Source organism: Canis lupus, chromosome 13, assembly GCF_048164855.1.
Source record: "Canis lupus baileyi chromosome 13, mCanLup2.hap1, whole genome shotgun sequence".
In the NCBI taxonomy this organism is placed as follows: Eukaryota; Metazoa; Chordata; class Mammalia; order Carnivora; family Canidae; genus Canis; species Canis lupus.
Window position 1 is genome coordinate 19759131 of NC_132850.1, and position 16259 is coordinate 19775389.

Genomic DNA, 16259 nt, shown 5'->3' on the forward strand with positions numbered 1-16259 from the left:
CGCCGCCTGGCGGAAGTGACGCAAGGCAGGAGGCGGGGGCGGGGGGTCGATGAGGGGGCTGAGACGGAGGTAGCCGTTGTGTGAAGATGGAGGTAGGGGCCTGGGTGGCGGAGCGCGGCCGGCCGGGTGGGAGCGAAGGCGGGGAGGGGCGCGGGGGCGGGGGCAGAAGCCTCGCTCCCCGCTGACCGCCCGCCCCGCCTAACCTAGCCCCGCGGCTGTCTTTTGGTTTCCAGTTTCCCGGAGGAAATGACAATTACCTGACGATCACTGGGCCCTCGCACCCCTTCCTGTCGGGGGCCGAGGTGAGCACGGGCTGCCGACGCTGCGGGGGGGGGGCGGGGGAGGGCGACCCCGACCTGGGGTCATGGCCGGGAGCATTTCCGCCCGCGCGCGGGGCCAGCGCGGTGCCGCGGGAGCCGTCGGCCGGACCCGCTCCCGGTTGCGGTCCAGGGTCGGGGGTCGCGACGTCTGTCCGCAGGGCTTGTTCTGCCGGTGGCGGGAGGGGAGGCGGCAGCTGCCCACAGCCGCGCGGGGCGTGGGGGCGCGCGTGGGGCTCGGCGTCCCGGCAGGGCCTCGCCTTGGGCGGCGGCCAGGCGGCGCTGGAAGGGGAGGTGGCGGTGGTGGCGGGCGCTCTACGAGGCGCGCGGAAGCCTCGCCTCGGACCCCGCGACGGGGACGCCCGCCGGGGCGGGGCAACGCAGAGATGGGGAGCAGGCAGAAGTCAGTCCCTTGGTCTTGAGCTTTTTGGGGTTTTAGGGTTTTGGGGGGGTTGTTGCTTTTTTTTTTTTGAGATCCTCCGTACTTTTTCCCCCCAAAGTAATGTGAACCACTTGCATCGGGTTTTGTTGTTGTTGTTGTTTGTTTTTGTTTTGTTTTGTTTTGTTGTCCTAAGAATTTTAGTTGCTGTTGAATCGGGCTTACCCTGTGTGACCCCTTAATATTTTCAGGGATGAGAATTAGACTGAAAAGGGGACAGGTGCCAGTCTGATCCTTTGCTGCCTGCCATTCACCGGTTACTGTTGTCCTCTTACGGAGGGCAAAGTGTAAACTCCAGTGAACAAGGGATTTAGAAATGACACAAAACGAAACCTCTGTGATGCTTTCCAGTCGCGTTTTGCCAGTTTCTTGTAAAGTGACATCTCCATGGTTTTAGTTTCGTTATTTGGAGGGTTGTTAAGTCTTCTGTGGGCCCCATTCCCCGTGAAAGTGCATCGTTGCCAATTTCTTCTGAATCAGGTTTAAATCTAGAGTGTGGTGAATTTCGCACAGGCCTCTATCCTTTGGTTTTGTTTTTGTGACTTAAATTAAGAAAACAAAATTATTTTGCCAAAAAGCTCACGACTAAATTTCAGTGTCTTCTTTTTTTTTTTTTTTTTTTTTTTTTTAGCTTAGGTCTTTGTCATTGCTAACAGTTCTTCTCATTACAGCTTCACTTTCCCTTCCCCCCCCTTTTTTTTTTTTTTGGACTTTTATTTCAGTTGGCTTGTGGTTTTTGTTGTATCTGGTCTTATTGTGAACCACCCCTAATATAACTTAGAACTAAGTTAAAGGTGATGTTTTTACATTTTTCTTTTAGAAACAGTGATATTTAGAGTTTTTTTGCAAGAAAAAAGATATTTTTTTGTATTATATTTTGCCCCAAAAATACTAACCATAAAAATTTTTTGAAAAATTGGACTTCATTGAAGTTAGGAACTCTTTTTCATCAAAAGACATCATTAAGAAGTTAACTAGGTATATCACAGACTGGGAGAAGATATTTTAATACACATATCTGACACATTCAGGATATATCAAATACTTACATAGAGTAAAAGAATCTAATTCAAAAATGGGCAAAAATATTTGACCACACACTTCACAAAAGAGGGTTTCCAAATTGATATTAGCCATATGAAAGAGTGTCATCATTCATCAGGGAAGTGGCACTTAAAATTATAACAAGCACGACTGTATACCCACTAGAATGGTTAGAATTAAAAACACTGACAATTACAAGATTTTGCAAGGCTATACATAACTTTTTTTTTTTTAAGATTTCTTATTTATTCATCAAAGAGAGAGTGAGAGCATGGGGGCAGGGGCAGGGCTTGAGGGAGGGGAAGAAGTAGACTCCTGGCTGAGCAGGGAGCCAGATGTGGGGCTTGATCCCAGGGCCCCAGAATCATGACCTGAACCAAAGGCAGATGCTTAACCAACTGAGCCACCCAGGGTGCCCAGGATGTAGATAACTCTTAATCATTGCTGATGAAAGTGTAAACTGATTCAGTCACTTTGGATAACTGGCAATTTCTGCTAAAGATGAACATATACCTACCCTATGACCCCTCAGTTACACTCCTTGATGAAAGAAATGAGAAATTCACCAGAAACTGTACATAGCAACTTTACACGTAATAGCTAAGTACTGGAAACAACCTAGATGTGTATAAACTGGTACATTTCTAGAAAGGGACACTACACAGCAATAAAAAAGGACATCAACTACTAAATGTACCTCAAGTGATCTCAAAAATATATGGTGTTTAGTAAAAAGCCTGAAATAAAAGAATAGCCACTATAATAAGTTCATGTTTTTAATGAATATTAGGAACGGACAATGTGAAACTATGGTAATTGAAATCAGAATAATAGTGCCTGTTGTGAAAAGGAGAGAGTATTGATTGGGGAAGAGTATGAAAAAATCTTTTACAGTGATAGAAATGTTCCATATCTTTGATCTGGATGATGATTAATTGGATATTTACATATATAAAGATTCTTTGAGTTACATACCTTACATCTGCATACTTAATTTTACCTAAATAAAATAAATGATACTAAAGATTTCTAAGGAATAAGTATCCAGAGAGGAAGGTGTAGCATCTATTATATTATAGCATTGCTAGAGACAGGAAAGTTCTGCTATCTGAAGAGAGTTTATTAATCTTTCTGTTTCCCTCATTCAGGTTGCCTCTTCTACAATGATACTGTGCTTTGAGCACTTTTTGGGAAATAATGCAAAGATACCTTTTTTTTTTTTTTTTAAGATTTTATTTATTCACAAGAGACACACACAGAAGCAGAGACACAGGCAGAGGGAGAAGCAGGCTTCATGCAGGGAGCCTGATGTGGGACTTGAACCTGGGACTCCAGGATCACACCCTGGGCTGAAGGCAGATGCTCAACCACTGAGCCACCCAGGGATCCCCCAAAGATACCTATTTTTAATTAGGAAAAGTACTTACGATATTAGAACCATTTATTTATTTCAGGCTGTATAGTTAAAATTTTCACTACTATAGCATTTTTTAAGAACCATGAATCATCTCAATGATCCATCGTACCGATGTACTATGAGTAAATACGTATTGGATTAAGGTAAATTTCTTTTTTTTTTTTTTTTTTGATTTTATTTATGTATTCATGATAGTCACAGAGAGAGAGAGAGAGGGGCAGAGACACAGAGAGAGAAGCAGGCTCCATGCATCGGAAGCCCGATGTGGGATTCGATCCCGGGTCTCCAGGATCGCGCCCTGGGCCAAAGGCAGGCGCCAAACCGCTGCGCCACCCAGGGATCCCGGTAAATTTCTTAAAAATGAGTAATCTAGGGATCCCTGGGTGGCGCAGCGGTTTGGCGCCTGCCTTTGGCCCAGGGCGCGATCCTGGAGACCCGGGATCGAATCCCACATCGGGCTCCCGGTGCATGGAGCCTGCTTCTCCCTCTGCCTGTGTCTCTGCCTCTCTCTCTCTCTCTCTCTGTGACCATCATAAATAATAAAAAAAAAAATAAATAAATAAATAATAAATAAATTTAAATAAATGAATAAAAATGAGTAATCTACACTATTTAAAGAAATACTGGGTTGTATGTTTTGGCATGGGGAAATAGGAAAAGAGAGGAAAATCATATTTTTTATTTTTTGGTTCTCTGAACATCCAGAGCTGAATATTTTTGTTTATAACTGTAATTCCCAAATCGTTTCCTCCCTCAAAAAAGCCCATAAATTTAAGAGAGAAGGAAAAGAAAGCTGAGACGGTAGCTCCATCATGTTCCTGTTTTCTCCTTCTGGGTTGAAATCATTTATTTTTACCTGAATATTTCCTACAATTTTATCTATGTTTTATATGTGATAGAGTATGCCCTAGTAATGTAGTAGATCCACTAAAATAAAATAACTAGCTTTTCATTATTGGTTTTTCCCCATAATGTTATAGATCATTTATGGTAGTAAAAGAGATTTAGAGTGAATCTCTGGTGTTATTCTAGCCCGTGGTTTTACGCCTCTGTATTCTTGATAATTTCTATTTACTTTTTTTATTTTTTATTTTTTATTTTTTAATTTTTACTTATTTATGATAGTCACAGAGAGAGAGAGAGAGAGAGAGAGAGAGGCAGAGACACAGGCAGAGGGAGAAGCAGGCTCCATGCACCGGGAGCCCGACGTGGGATTCGATCCCAGGTCTCCAGGATCGCGCCCTGGGCCAAAGGCAGGCGCCAAACCGCTGCGCCACCCAGGGATCCCCACTATTTACTTTTTTTACTTCAGGAAGAAACAAATAAGCAAATCAACCCCCCCACCAAAAAAAAAAAAAAAACAACAACAACATTAAAGCTGTGGATACTGAATGACAAAGCTGTTTCCACATTCCAGGGGGTGGTGCATACAAAGAATGCCTTGTTTATTTGATACAATGGGATCTCCGCTTGTCTGTTCTTTTAGTGTAGTCCATGAGAGCCCTCCAGATGGTTTATGAGGGGTAGTCCTTTTCAGAACACTGGTCTCTTGTTTCAGATATGAAATTTTACTTTTTCAAGTTCTCTTTAACGAATAGTATCATTTTCATACCTTGGCAGAGTTGCCTTTTTATTTGTTCTGTTAAGCAGAAAAGGATAGACATCTTTTGCTTTCTCAGATCAATCTGTATCTTGTTAAAAAAAAAAAAAAAATTGAAAACTAGTGGGACGCCTGGGTGGCTCAGCAGTTGAGCATCTGCCTTCAGCTCAGGGCGTGATCCTGGAAACCCGGGATCATGTCCCACGTCGGGCTCCCCGCAGGGAGCCTGCTTCTCCCTCTGCCTGTGTCTCTGCCTCTCTCTGTGTCTCTCAGGAATAAATACTACTACTGTCATACAGCTATTAATCTCAGTACAGTAAATGTTTCCCCTGATCCTTTTTCCCATAACTTTGCTCGTATGACAATTTGGTAGAAATCTTTGGGATCCCTGGGTGGCGCAGCGGTTTAGCGCCTGCCTTTGGCCCAGGGCGCGATCCTGGAGACCTGGGATCGAATCCCACGTTGGGCTCCGGGTGCATGGAGCCTGCTTCTCCCTCTGCCTGTGTCTCTGCCTCTCTCTTTCTCTCTGTGTGACTATCATAAATAAATAAAAATTAAAAAAAAAAAAAAAAAAGAAATCTTTGTACTCTCTTCTTGAAAAATCTCACATAAACCTAAACTGAAATTTCAGAGAGAGTCATGGACCTGAAGTTCAGAACTTTTTCACACAATAACAAGAATTATAAACTGTGTACTGAGAAAAAGTTCAGTTCTTGGGGAGATTTTTATTTTCCCATCAAGAACTGCTTGCTATGTTCCTTGTGCCACTCTCATCTTACATCTCAGACAACTACCAAATTTTTATTATATTAAGTAAAATAGTAAGGATCTTGGAGGAAGAAAATGTAGAAATGAAGCTGTATCCATCTTTTTGTCTTCTAGGAAACATTTTTCAGTTTGCTAATGTGATAAAGAGAGATTAGGCATTTCACAGACATACTTTTTTCACCCTAGTTTCTACTAGATGGAAATATTCTTTCCAGCAATGTCTTTTCTTTTTTTTTTTTTTTTTTTAAGATTTTGTTGATTTACTCATGAGAGACACAGAGAGAGGCAGAGAGACACAAGCAGAGGGAGAAGGGGGCTCCATGCTGGGAGCTGGATGCGGGATTTATCCAGGGACTCCAGGATCACACCCTGGGCTGAAGGCAGGCGCTAAACCGCTGAGCCACCCGGGGATCCCTCCTGCAATGTCTTCATTAAAATAAAAATTGTGGGGCACCTGGCTGGCTCAATCGGAAGAGCAGAAGAGCGAGCGAGTCTTGACTTAGGGTCTTGAGTTCAAGCCCCACATTGAGTGTAGAGATTACTTAAATAAATAAAACTTAAGAAATAAAATTAAAACGGTGATATTAATGAGGCCCTTTCTGAGGAACTCTTTAAAATGCATCGTTTAGGGCAGCCTGGGTGGCTCAGCAGTTTAGCGCCGCTTTCAGCCCAGGGCGCCATCCTGGAGACCCAGAATCTAGTCCCACATCAGGCTCCCTGCATGGAGCCTGCTTCTCCCTGTGCGTGTGCCTGTGGCCCCCCCCCCACCCCGGTCTGTCTCTCATGAATAAATAAATAAAATCTTTAAAAATAATAAAATGCATCATTTAATCATGGGAAAGAAGCATGGATACCTATTCAATTTGATCTGAATGAGTTGATATTTACTATTCCATGTGATAGGTTAATTGCATTTAAAGTTTCCAAAATTCCAATTCTCTATAACTAATTAGCAGATTGGGGCACCTGGGTGGTTCAGTCAGTTGGGTGTCTGCCTTCAGCTTGGGTTGTGATCCCTGGGTCCTGGGATCAAGCCTGGCATTGGGCTCCCTGCTGAGCAGAGAGCCTGCTTCTCCTTCTCCTCTGCTTGGTCTCTCTCTCTCTCTCTCTCTCTCTCTCTCTCTGAGCCGAATTAATAAATAGATAAAATCATAGAATAAAAAAAAAAAGCAGGTCACAAGTTAATAATTACAATATCATCATTAATAGCAGTGGTTTATAGTTCTTAAACAACTATAGATATGAAATAATGTGATGAGGTTTTGTTACTGAATTTCATTAATTATAATAATATAAGTAGATTGCCATTACAGCTCTTATTTTATAGATGAGGAAAACCCCTTCCGAGTCATATAGTAAGTGGCAAAGCTGGAACCTGAACCCAGACCTCTCTGACACCAAAGTCTCTTGCAAGTATTTATAATGTTGGCATTTCAGTTTTTTAGTGTCAAGAAGGAACTGTAGCATTTAATGTATCTTAGTTCAGACATTGGTCTGTTCTGGGTCTCTGAAGAGTAGACCCACTCAGTATAGAAAGACTATGTATTACTATAGTTGAGTTCAGAGGAAGGAATTGAGGTTTATAGCCAGCTGGAGTAGCCCTTTTCTCCTCCTCTTGCAGAAAGGCTCTGTCAGAGCAAGACTAGGAATGTTAGAGAACCAGTTTGCCTGTTGGCTCTAGGTTTTTCTCCTCAGTATTAGACTTACCTTGGCATTGTTGGGTTTTCCAAGAATGCTGTACGAATGAGAATAGTACTTGTTATGATTTCTTTTTTTTTTTCTTTTTGAGAATATTACTTGTTATGATTTCTAAGATGGAACTCTTAAGTGTAGATATTTTAGAGGAGGATATCATTCTCATGACAGTACCTTTTAGGATTTGCTTCAAAGGAACCTAAAAACAAAGTATAATTATCTGGTTGACAATGAATTTCTGTGGTCTAATAGTTCGAGTAACTGCTATTAGAATCTTTTGGGAGTTTTTGATCACCATAGGCAAAACAATTTACATTAAGACGTGGGTCCTTACCAACAGTGCTGAAAGAGTCACTCATTAGAACAGTAAGCATGATAGGACAACTGAGATAAAGGCAGATTTTAAAAACTGGAAACTGTGATTGATTTTGGCAGCCTTGTATTTGCCTTATGACCAAGGCTGTGAGGAAGAAGAGAGGTTTATTTGTAAAATTAAATAGGTCCTAAGAAATTGATAACAAAAATAGGACGCAGGCTGGAAAAAGGTGCACTAAGAAAGCAGTGCCCAGCTGTTCTTGACTTGGCGGTATGCCGGTCCTCTTTCCACTAATTGTCTTTCCTTTTCTCCCCCTACAGACATTCCATACTCCGAGCTTGGGAGATGAGGAATTTGAAATCCCACCTATCTCCTTGGATTCTGACCCCTCGCTGGCTGTTTCGGATGTGGTCGGCCACTTTGATGACCTAGCAGACCCCTCCTCCTCCCAGGATGGCAGCTTTTCAGCCCAGTATGGGGTCCAGACATTGGACATGCCTGTGGGCATGACCCATGGCTTGATGGAGCAGGGCGGGGGGCTCCTGAGTGGGGGCTTGACCATGGTAAGGGCAAGACGTTATCAGGCCTCCCAGGCTGTGGGCACGGTGCTGGGCAGACACGGGCAACTCTCCCTGCTACCACACTTGGATATTACTTGGTTCTCATCCTGTGGTTAAAGGCTCACCAGCAAAGATTTAATTTCCCCTGAAGGAAAATTGAGTCAAAACTTGAAAATGATTTAAAAATCAGTGTTGACCCTGATATAAAAATGATTGTGATGGGCGGGGGGGAGGTTGGTGTGTTTTTTTCCCTTCTGCTATTGGCTTCACATCCTAGGATTAAAATGTGAGTGTGATAGCTGGCATATTCTTTATTCAAAACCATCCGAACCAAATGTATTGATTGTGGAGTAGTCTGTGTTACACATCAGTGTATTGGGTTTCCAGCACACCTTATCAACACATCTTCACACTATATTTGATGCCAAACATCTCTAACATTGGCTTTATCCACTCTTGATCGTGTTGCAACTTTTAAAACCATTATTATAGAGAGTACAGGGAGGAAGTTTTTCTTTACCCTATGTGTAATCACTACCTCCAGATTACGGAATAACTTATTTGTTCTTTAACTTGTCCAAAATTAAGACTTCTCCGGTTATTTTTCATGATTTTGGAACAGGCTTTTAGTACAAAGAAGTGATTTTAATTAAATTTCTGTACTTTATTAAAAAGTTTAATATATTTTATATATAATTATTTGATGTTTAGTCTTTTAAAAGATGATACAGTCTGGGTAAGCAAAGGTTTATAAACTGTCCTGAATTCAGTGGGGGGAAAGAGTGGTGTTTTTTATATTTAGTGTTTAATTAGTCCTTCTGCTTCTCTCAGGACTTGGACCATTCTATAGGAACTCAGTATAGTGCCAACCCACCTGTTACAATTGATGTACCAATGGCAGACATGACATCTGGCTTGATGGGGCATAGCCAGTTGACCACCATTGATCAGTCAGAACTGAGTTCTCAACTTGGTTTGAGCTTAGGGGGTGGCACCATCCTGCCACCTGCCCAGTCACCTGAGGATCGTCTTTCAACCACCCCTTCACCTACTAGTTCACTTCATGAGGATGGTGTTGAGGATTTCCGGAGGGTGAGGCATTCCCTGCCAAAATAAATCTGCCATGATATTCTGGGATAAAACTCTTGGCATACAGAGCCTACTCAGTAGTATTTGCTCCTGCCCTGCCATCTCCTCTGCTCTTTTCTGGGTATGGGGTCCTGCCTCTCAGTCTCCAGTTTATAATGCTTTTCCCAATCCCCACTCTAATTGGTCCTCACATACTTTACTAATGTCTTAATCCTATTGCCTCTTTTTAGCATTTCTGAAAATTCCATCCATGTGCCTAGTTAGTTCCCCCCATATAAAAGTCCTTTTTTTACAGTTCTACAGACATGATACTTCCCTCTTCCCTTTTGTAATTCTCTCTTTTCTCCCTTGCAGCAAGTTCCCAGCCAGAAGACCGTTGTGGTGGAAGCAGGAAAAAAGCAGAAGGCCCCAAAGAAGAGAAAAAAGAAAGATCCTAATGAACCCCAGAAGCCAGTTTCAGCATATGCTTTATTCTTTCGTGATACACAGGCTGCCATCAAGGGACAGAATCCCAATGCCACTTTTGGGGAGGTTTCAAAAATTGTGGCCTCCATGTGGGATAGTCTTGGAGAGGAGCAAAAACAGGTGAACAAAACATGGAGAGACTAGTGGGTAGTGAATGTCCTAGAAATTCTTAAGTAGGGGGATAAACTAAGTTTTCTTTTAACTTTTTAAGTTATTTAATATCAACTCTTTGTTAGTAGCATTCACAGATCATTCTGTCTTAGAAGTTGCAGCCATCCACTGAATCCAGAATGCAAATCTAAAATTACTAATTTTTATAAAAACACTGAATCTAATTTAACTAAACTCCATTTTTTCCCCATCTGTAAAATTAGGCCATTCCTTGGTAAATTGCATCTCTAAAATCCACTAGCCTAAACTTGAACTTAGAGTTTTATTTAGTTCATGGTTTTCTCATTGGCCTAATATAAATTTAAAAACTATAGTTAATTTCTCTAAATTTAATATAGATTTTAAAAAGTAGAGGCCCCTGAATGGCTTTGTTGGCTAAGCATCCGAATCTTGGTTTCAGCTCAGGTTGTGCATGATCTTAGGGTTGTGAGATTCAGCCCCACATTGGGCTCTGCACTGGGTGTGGAGCCTAAGATTCTCTTTCTCTCTGCATCCCCTCCCCGCTCCATTCCCCTCTCGCTCTCAAAATACGTGAAAATTATGATGTAAATATGTGTACAATTATATGTGTAAATATATGATACAGTTAATATTGAAGATGGCTAGAATTATCATTGTCCTGTCATTTGCCCCAGATCTTGTGTCAAAGTGAGTCTGCTACTTAATACTTCTTTTTAAAGATTTTATTTATTTGAGAGGGAGTGCACACAAGTGGGGTGAGAGGCAAAGGGAAAAGCAGATTCCCTGCTGAACGGAAAGCCTGATGCAGGGGCTTGATCACAGGATCACAACCTGAGCCTAAGGCAGACGCCCAAGAGACTGAGCCACCCACATGCCCCATGCTATTTAATATTTGAAACAAAGGCTGAAATTTATTAACTTCTAGGAATTACTATTGCTGCTCAACAAACCACAAATTTAATAGCTTTAAATAGTGGCAGTTTATTATTTCTCATGATAATGTAAATTGGTTAGATGGTTTTCTTCATGTTGCCTGGGCTCATTCTTGTGGTGGTAGTCAGGTGACTGCTGGTATGGCTGACGGAGGTGATCTTGCTCTCCTGTCTGACATTTGGTTTAGATTCCTGCTCATTCACTTGGCTTCTCCTTCAAAAGGCTAGACTGATTTCTTTATAGTATGGCAGACTTAGAGCAAGGTCTCTCTGTCACTTTCTTAGGGTCAAAGCAATTTGTAGAGCTATCCCAGATTCTGAGTAAGGGGAAATAGGTTTCAGCCCTTGATGGGAAAAGTATGCAAGATGGGAGTTCTTGTGGCCATCATATGTTGCAAATAATTTGCCAAATTCCTTAAGGGGGAGTATACCCATTAGACACAATCCCAGGCTGAGCAGACTGTTGATCTTATACAATGTTTGGATCCAAAATTTTTTTAGTTACAAAAAGTGGGCATGAGTTTGTGTTAGCTTTAGAAGTGTTGTTGTTGGGGGTCTAGGTGGCTCAGTAATGGAGCGCCTGCCTTCGGCCCAGGGCGTGACCCCAGGGTCCTAGGATCAAATCCCACATCAGGCTCCCTGCAGGGGAGCCTGCTTCTCCCTCTGCCTGTGTCTCTGCCTCTTTCTGTGTCTCTCATGAATAAATAAGATCTTAAAAGAAAACTTGACTTTTTTTTTTTTAAGATTTTATCCATTTATTCCTGAGAGACACAGGCAGAGGGAGAAGCAGGCTACCCAGGACTCCAGGATCATGCCCCGAGCTCAAGGCAGACGCCCAACCGCTGAGCCACCCAGGCGTTCTGAAACTTTGACTTTAGGGGGGAAAAAAGTGTAGTTGTTCTGGCAAGATTTCTTGATTGACTTTTAGATGCATGGTCACTTGCAAAGTCTGCCATAGAGGTTGTCTTGGTTATCAGCTTCCAGAACTGTTTGTATGTATGTATGTATTTATTTATTTATGATAATCACACAGAGAGAGAGAGAGAGGCAGAGACATAGGCAGAGGGAGAAGCAGGCTCCATGCACTGGGAGCGCGACGTGGGATTCGATCCCAGGTCTCCAGGATTGCGCCCTGGGCCAAAGGCAGGCGCTAAACCGCTGCGCCACCCAGGGATCCCTCCAGAACGGTTTTTGCTAAAAAGAGTTGGCAATATTTAACTGAATTGTCATTCGTTGATAAATAACATAGAATTTGTCTTTTCTAGGGACATGGGGACTTTTTAAACAGTCTCTCCTTTTCCGATAGGTGTATAAGAGGAAAACTGAAGCTGCCAAGAAAGAGTATCTGAAGGCTCTGGCTGCATATAAAGACAATCAAGAGTGTCAGGTAAGAGGGTTGTTTAAGCCAATAAAAAGAGGTGCCTGGGTGGCTGTTAGTTAAGCACCTGCCTTCAGCCCAGGTCATGATTGCATGTTCCTGGGATCGAGCCCTACATGGGGCTCCCTGCTCAGTGGGGAGCCTGCTTCTCCCACTCCCCCAGCTCATGCTCACACACGCGTGCTCTTTCTCTTTGTCAACTAATCTTTAAAAAAAATAAACCAGTAAAAATATTTTTGGAGCTGATTATTAGCAGTTATAAGAAGTAAATACCACCCCAAATTTGTGGGACTTATTAATACTATGTAATATTAAAAGCTTAAAAGTATAATACGTTTCCTGTTGTTTCCATCATAAATTTTGCCACAATCTGAGTTTATCTCCATTATTTACAGTTACTCCATTATTTACTCCCACAGCTCTTAGATCTTTTCTTGGGAGGTGATTAGTGTAGTGAATGTGTTCTGGGGAGGAGAGTAAATTTCCCAATGACTTGGTGGGTGTTTTGTTTTTTGTTTTTTGTTTTTTTTTTGTTTTTTTGGTCTCTTAGGCCACTGTGGAAACAGTAGAATTGGATCCAGTGCCACCGTCACAGACGCCTTCTCCACCTCCTATGGCTACTGTTGACCCAGCATCTCCAGCACCAGCCACAACAGAGCCCCCTGCCCTGTCCCCTTCCATTGTTGTTAACTCCACTCTTTCCTCGTATGTGGCAAACCAGGCATCTTCTGGGGCCGGAGGTCAGCCCAATATCACCAAGTTGATTATTACCAAACAGATGTTACCCTCTTCTATTACTATGTCTCAAGGAGGGATGGTTACTGTTATCCCAGCCACAGTGGTGACCTCCCGGGGGATCCAACTAGGCCAAACCAGTACAGCCACCATCCAGCCCAGTCAGCAAGCCCAAATTGTCACTCGCTCAGTGTTGCAGGCAGCGGCAGCGGCAGCTGCTTCTATGCAACTGCCTCCACCTCGACTACAACCCCCTCCACTGCAACAGATGCCTCAGCCCCCCACTCAGCAGCAAGTGACCATCCTTCAGCAGCCTCCCCCACTTCAGGCCATGCAACAGCCTCCACCTCAGAAAGTCCGAATCAATTTACAGCAACAGCCACCTCCTCTGCAGATCAAAATTGTACCTCCACCCACTCTGAAAATGCAGACAACCTTAGTCCCACCAACTGTGGAAAGTAGTCCTGAGCGGCCTGTGAACAACAGCCCTGAGGCCCACACAGTAGAGGAAACCTCTCCTGAGACGATCTGTGAGATGATCACAGATGTAGTTCCTGAGGTGAGCCTGTTTTTCAAGTCTTTCTCCAGATCAGGAGAAAGAATTATTTTGGTTGCCCCAATAAAAGTGGAGGTTGCTACTAGCATTTAATGTCTGGCAATCAGGAATTCTCCTAGGACTTCCCTGCGACTGTGACTTGTACGCATGATAGTATGTAGTGTTTTTGGTGAGAAACATTAAGGAGGATATTCTGTGCCAGACCTTAACTAAGCAGAAGTCATACTGCAGTTCTCTGAGAGAGAATATCGTCTAAGCATAGTGTTATTTTTCAGAGGTGTCTATCCAGTGGAAGAACTTAAATCTCCAAAACTGTGGATTTAAGATCTTGCATTTCTATGTTTCCGCTGCTTGGCTTAATGTTTTAAGCAGAGGATGGATGGCTAGAAAAAAATTGGTTTATATCATTGAATCTTTTCAAAGAGACATAAACAGATGCCAGTTACCCTAGTTTTAATTTGTACATCACCGGTAGTCATTAAAAAAAAATACATCTATGGGTCTGTTTGGAGACTCTAGGTCCACAATTAAAAATTAAAGAGTACTGGCATGTGGCCAGCATTCCGCCAGTTGGAAGACTTGATGTCAGTCTGCTTGGCAAAATTTTAAAGCTGCATATAGAAAGGGAGACCAAGCACTCCTCTTTTATAACTCTACCCCCATATGTGAAGGATTGTAATACCTGGTGCTCCGTTGACTCCGAGTTAATTTGATCAGCCGGCTAGTTAAGTAAGTAGCAATCTGATTCATTTTTGGTGCTCTCTCCCTCTCATAGGTTGAATCTCCTTCTCAAATGGATGTTGAATTGGTGAGTGGGTCTCCTGTGACCCTCTCACCCCAGCCTCGATGTGTGAGGTCCGGCTGTGAGAACCCTCCGGTTGTGAGTAAGGACTGGGACAATGAGTACTGCAGCAATGAATGTGTGGTGAAGCACTGCAGGTGAGTTTACAGTTTGCCTTCTTATAATTCAGGTATTGCTAAGTTAACTGTTGGAAAACATGGCAAACCTGAGCATATAATCAGCATCACCCGACCTTAGGTAGACTAGATTTTTATATATATGTCTGATTATGGAGGCTACTAGAAAAGGTCCCCTGCTTAAGAAGAGCTTACATTTGCCACATAGACAGGTGATATAATTAGCAGTTTCTGCTTTTTGGTTACATTATATTCAGTTACATATGCTCTTGTAAAAAATTATAACACTTTAAGTTGTTAGATTACAGATATTAGCTTAGCTTCTTTCCTTAGCAGAAATCCAACCACTCGGAATTAGAATTTGAGGAGGGGGACACCTGGGTGGCTCAGTGATGGAGCATCTGCCTTTGGCTCAGGGCATGATCCCAGAGTCCCACATCGGGCATGGAGCCTGCTTTTCCTCCCTCTGCCTGTGTCTCTGATTTTCTGTGTTTCTCATGAATTAATAAAAAAAATAAAAATAAAAAACTTGAGGAGGACCATTATGCCAAGTGCTAAGTAGCACAATAAGGTGCCAGGTATGGCAGGAGTAGGGGTGGATGGTAGGGGCAAGAGAAGTTCTGAAGATTTTGCCCATCTCCCCAGTTTTCCTGGGATTTACCTTTATCTATGAAACAAGTATTGGTACTTAGTCAAATCGTCTTCAGTAAATTAGGACAGCCTAAACTTTCTAGGCTCACTGTCCTTATATTCCTATTGGGTGATATCATTTTATCTTAATGAAGCTATTTGAGAGAGTTTAAAAGACTATATCTAGGCTGTAATTCTAAATTTATATGTATCTCTCTTCTCTCTTAGGGATGTCTTCTTGGCCTGGGTGGCTTCTAGAAATTCAAACACAGTGGTGTTTGTGAAGTAGTCCTTCCTGTTCTCCAAGCCAGTGAAGATTTATCTGCTGGGAATGTCTAAGAGCCTCTTTTTAAAACAAGCTGAGCTTCTGGTAGTCCCTGATCTCAACCCATGACAGTCTTTGTGCTTCTCCTCTTTCAGTCTCTTCATCAGGGGCCAGTGTGGAGCAAGGCCGGGGAGTTTGCTGTAACCTGGAACTGCTTTTTACTTTCAAGTACAAGCAGAGATACCAATGAGCATAGCAGAGGAAAGGTGAAGGGAATATGGACAAGCAGAACATAGGGGTGGTACTGGTGGGGGCTGAGGAAATGCAATATAATTGTCCTAGGACATGCCTCAACAGTTATTAAAATGATGGGAGAAGACTCAGCTTTGAGCCTAGGATAAAACACTGTGCATCCATTTTAAAGGGTATAAAAGGTTGCATTAAAGGTTACCTCTTAAACAGGAATGATTGCTATCACACCTCTACATTGCTTTGAGAACTAAAGTTTTCAACAGAGTAGGCACACTGGACTATAGGGAAAATACCATCACCTAGGAGTTTATTTATTTCTCTTTACAAATAATGTTATTTCTGTAGTCCATGACCATCCTCCTTGCAGTTACCACATTTTATGAGTGTAAGGGGCAGAAGTCTATATCCTTAATATAAGAAGTTTTACCAAAGTCTAAAGAAGTTGTGTTCACTTGTGTTTAATGAAATCTCTCTTAAAAAAATAGGCTAGAGGTGTTTTCACTTACATAATATGTAGGCTTTCTGTACAGTGTAGGAATTCATTTAAATTTAATGTAAGATAGGCTTATTTTTCTTAGAAGTATGTAAAGGAAAAAAAAGACCAGCAAAGCCACAGTTGTAACACAATAAACTATTTAGAGCATGTTAGCCCTAATAACCTTAAGTGAAATCAGATCTTACCTTGAGAAAAAGCTGTCCTAGAGAACCCCCTTCTTGATTACGATGTTCATGTAGTACTAACTGCTAATCA

General features: G+C 42.3%; 1 protein-coding gene across 1 annotated transcript; it reads left to right on the forward strand.

Annotated features, from left to right (window-relative positions):
• Nucleotide 1: 1 nt before the first annotated feature.
• On the forward strand, nucleotides 2–15949 carry TOX4 (TOX high mobility group box family member 4). The gene is made up of 9 exons (XM_072772799.1): nucleotides 2–92; nucleotides 234–302; nucleotides 7917–8159; nucleotides 8988–9248; nucleotides 9600–9830; nucleotides 12081–12161; nucleotides 12703–13446; nucleotides 14219–14382; nucleotides 15220–15949. Exons 1-9 carry the CDS (start codon nucleotides 87–89, stop codon nucleotides 15278–15280), a joined length of 1860 nt encoding a protein of 619 aa, XP_072628900.1. The 5' UTR covers nucleotides 2–86; the 3' UTR covers nucleotides 15281–15949.
• The last annotated feature ends 310 nt before the right edge of the window (nucleotides 15950–16259 follow it).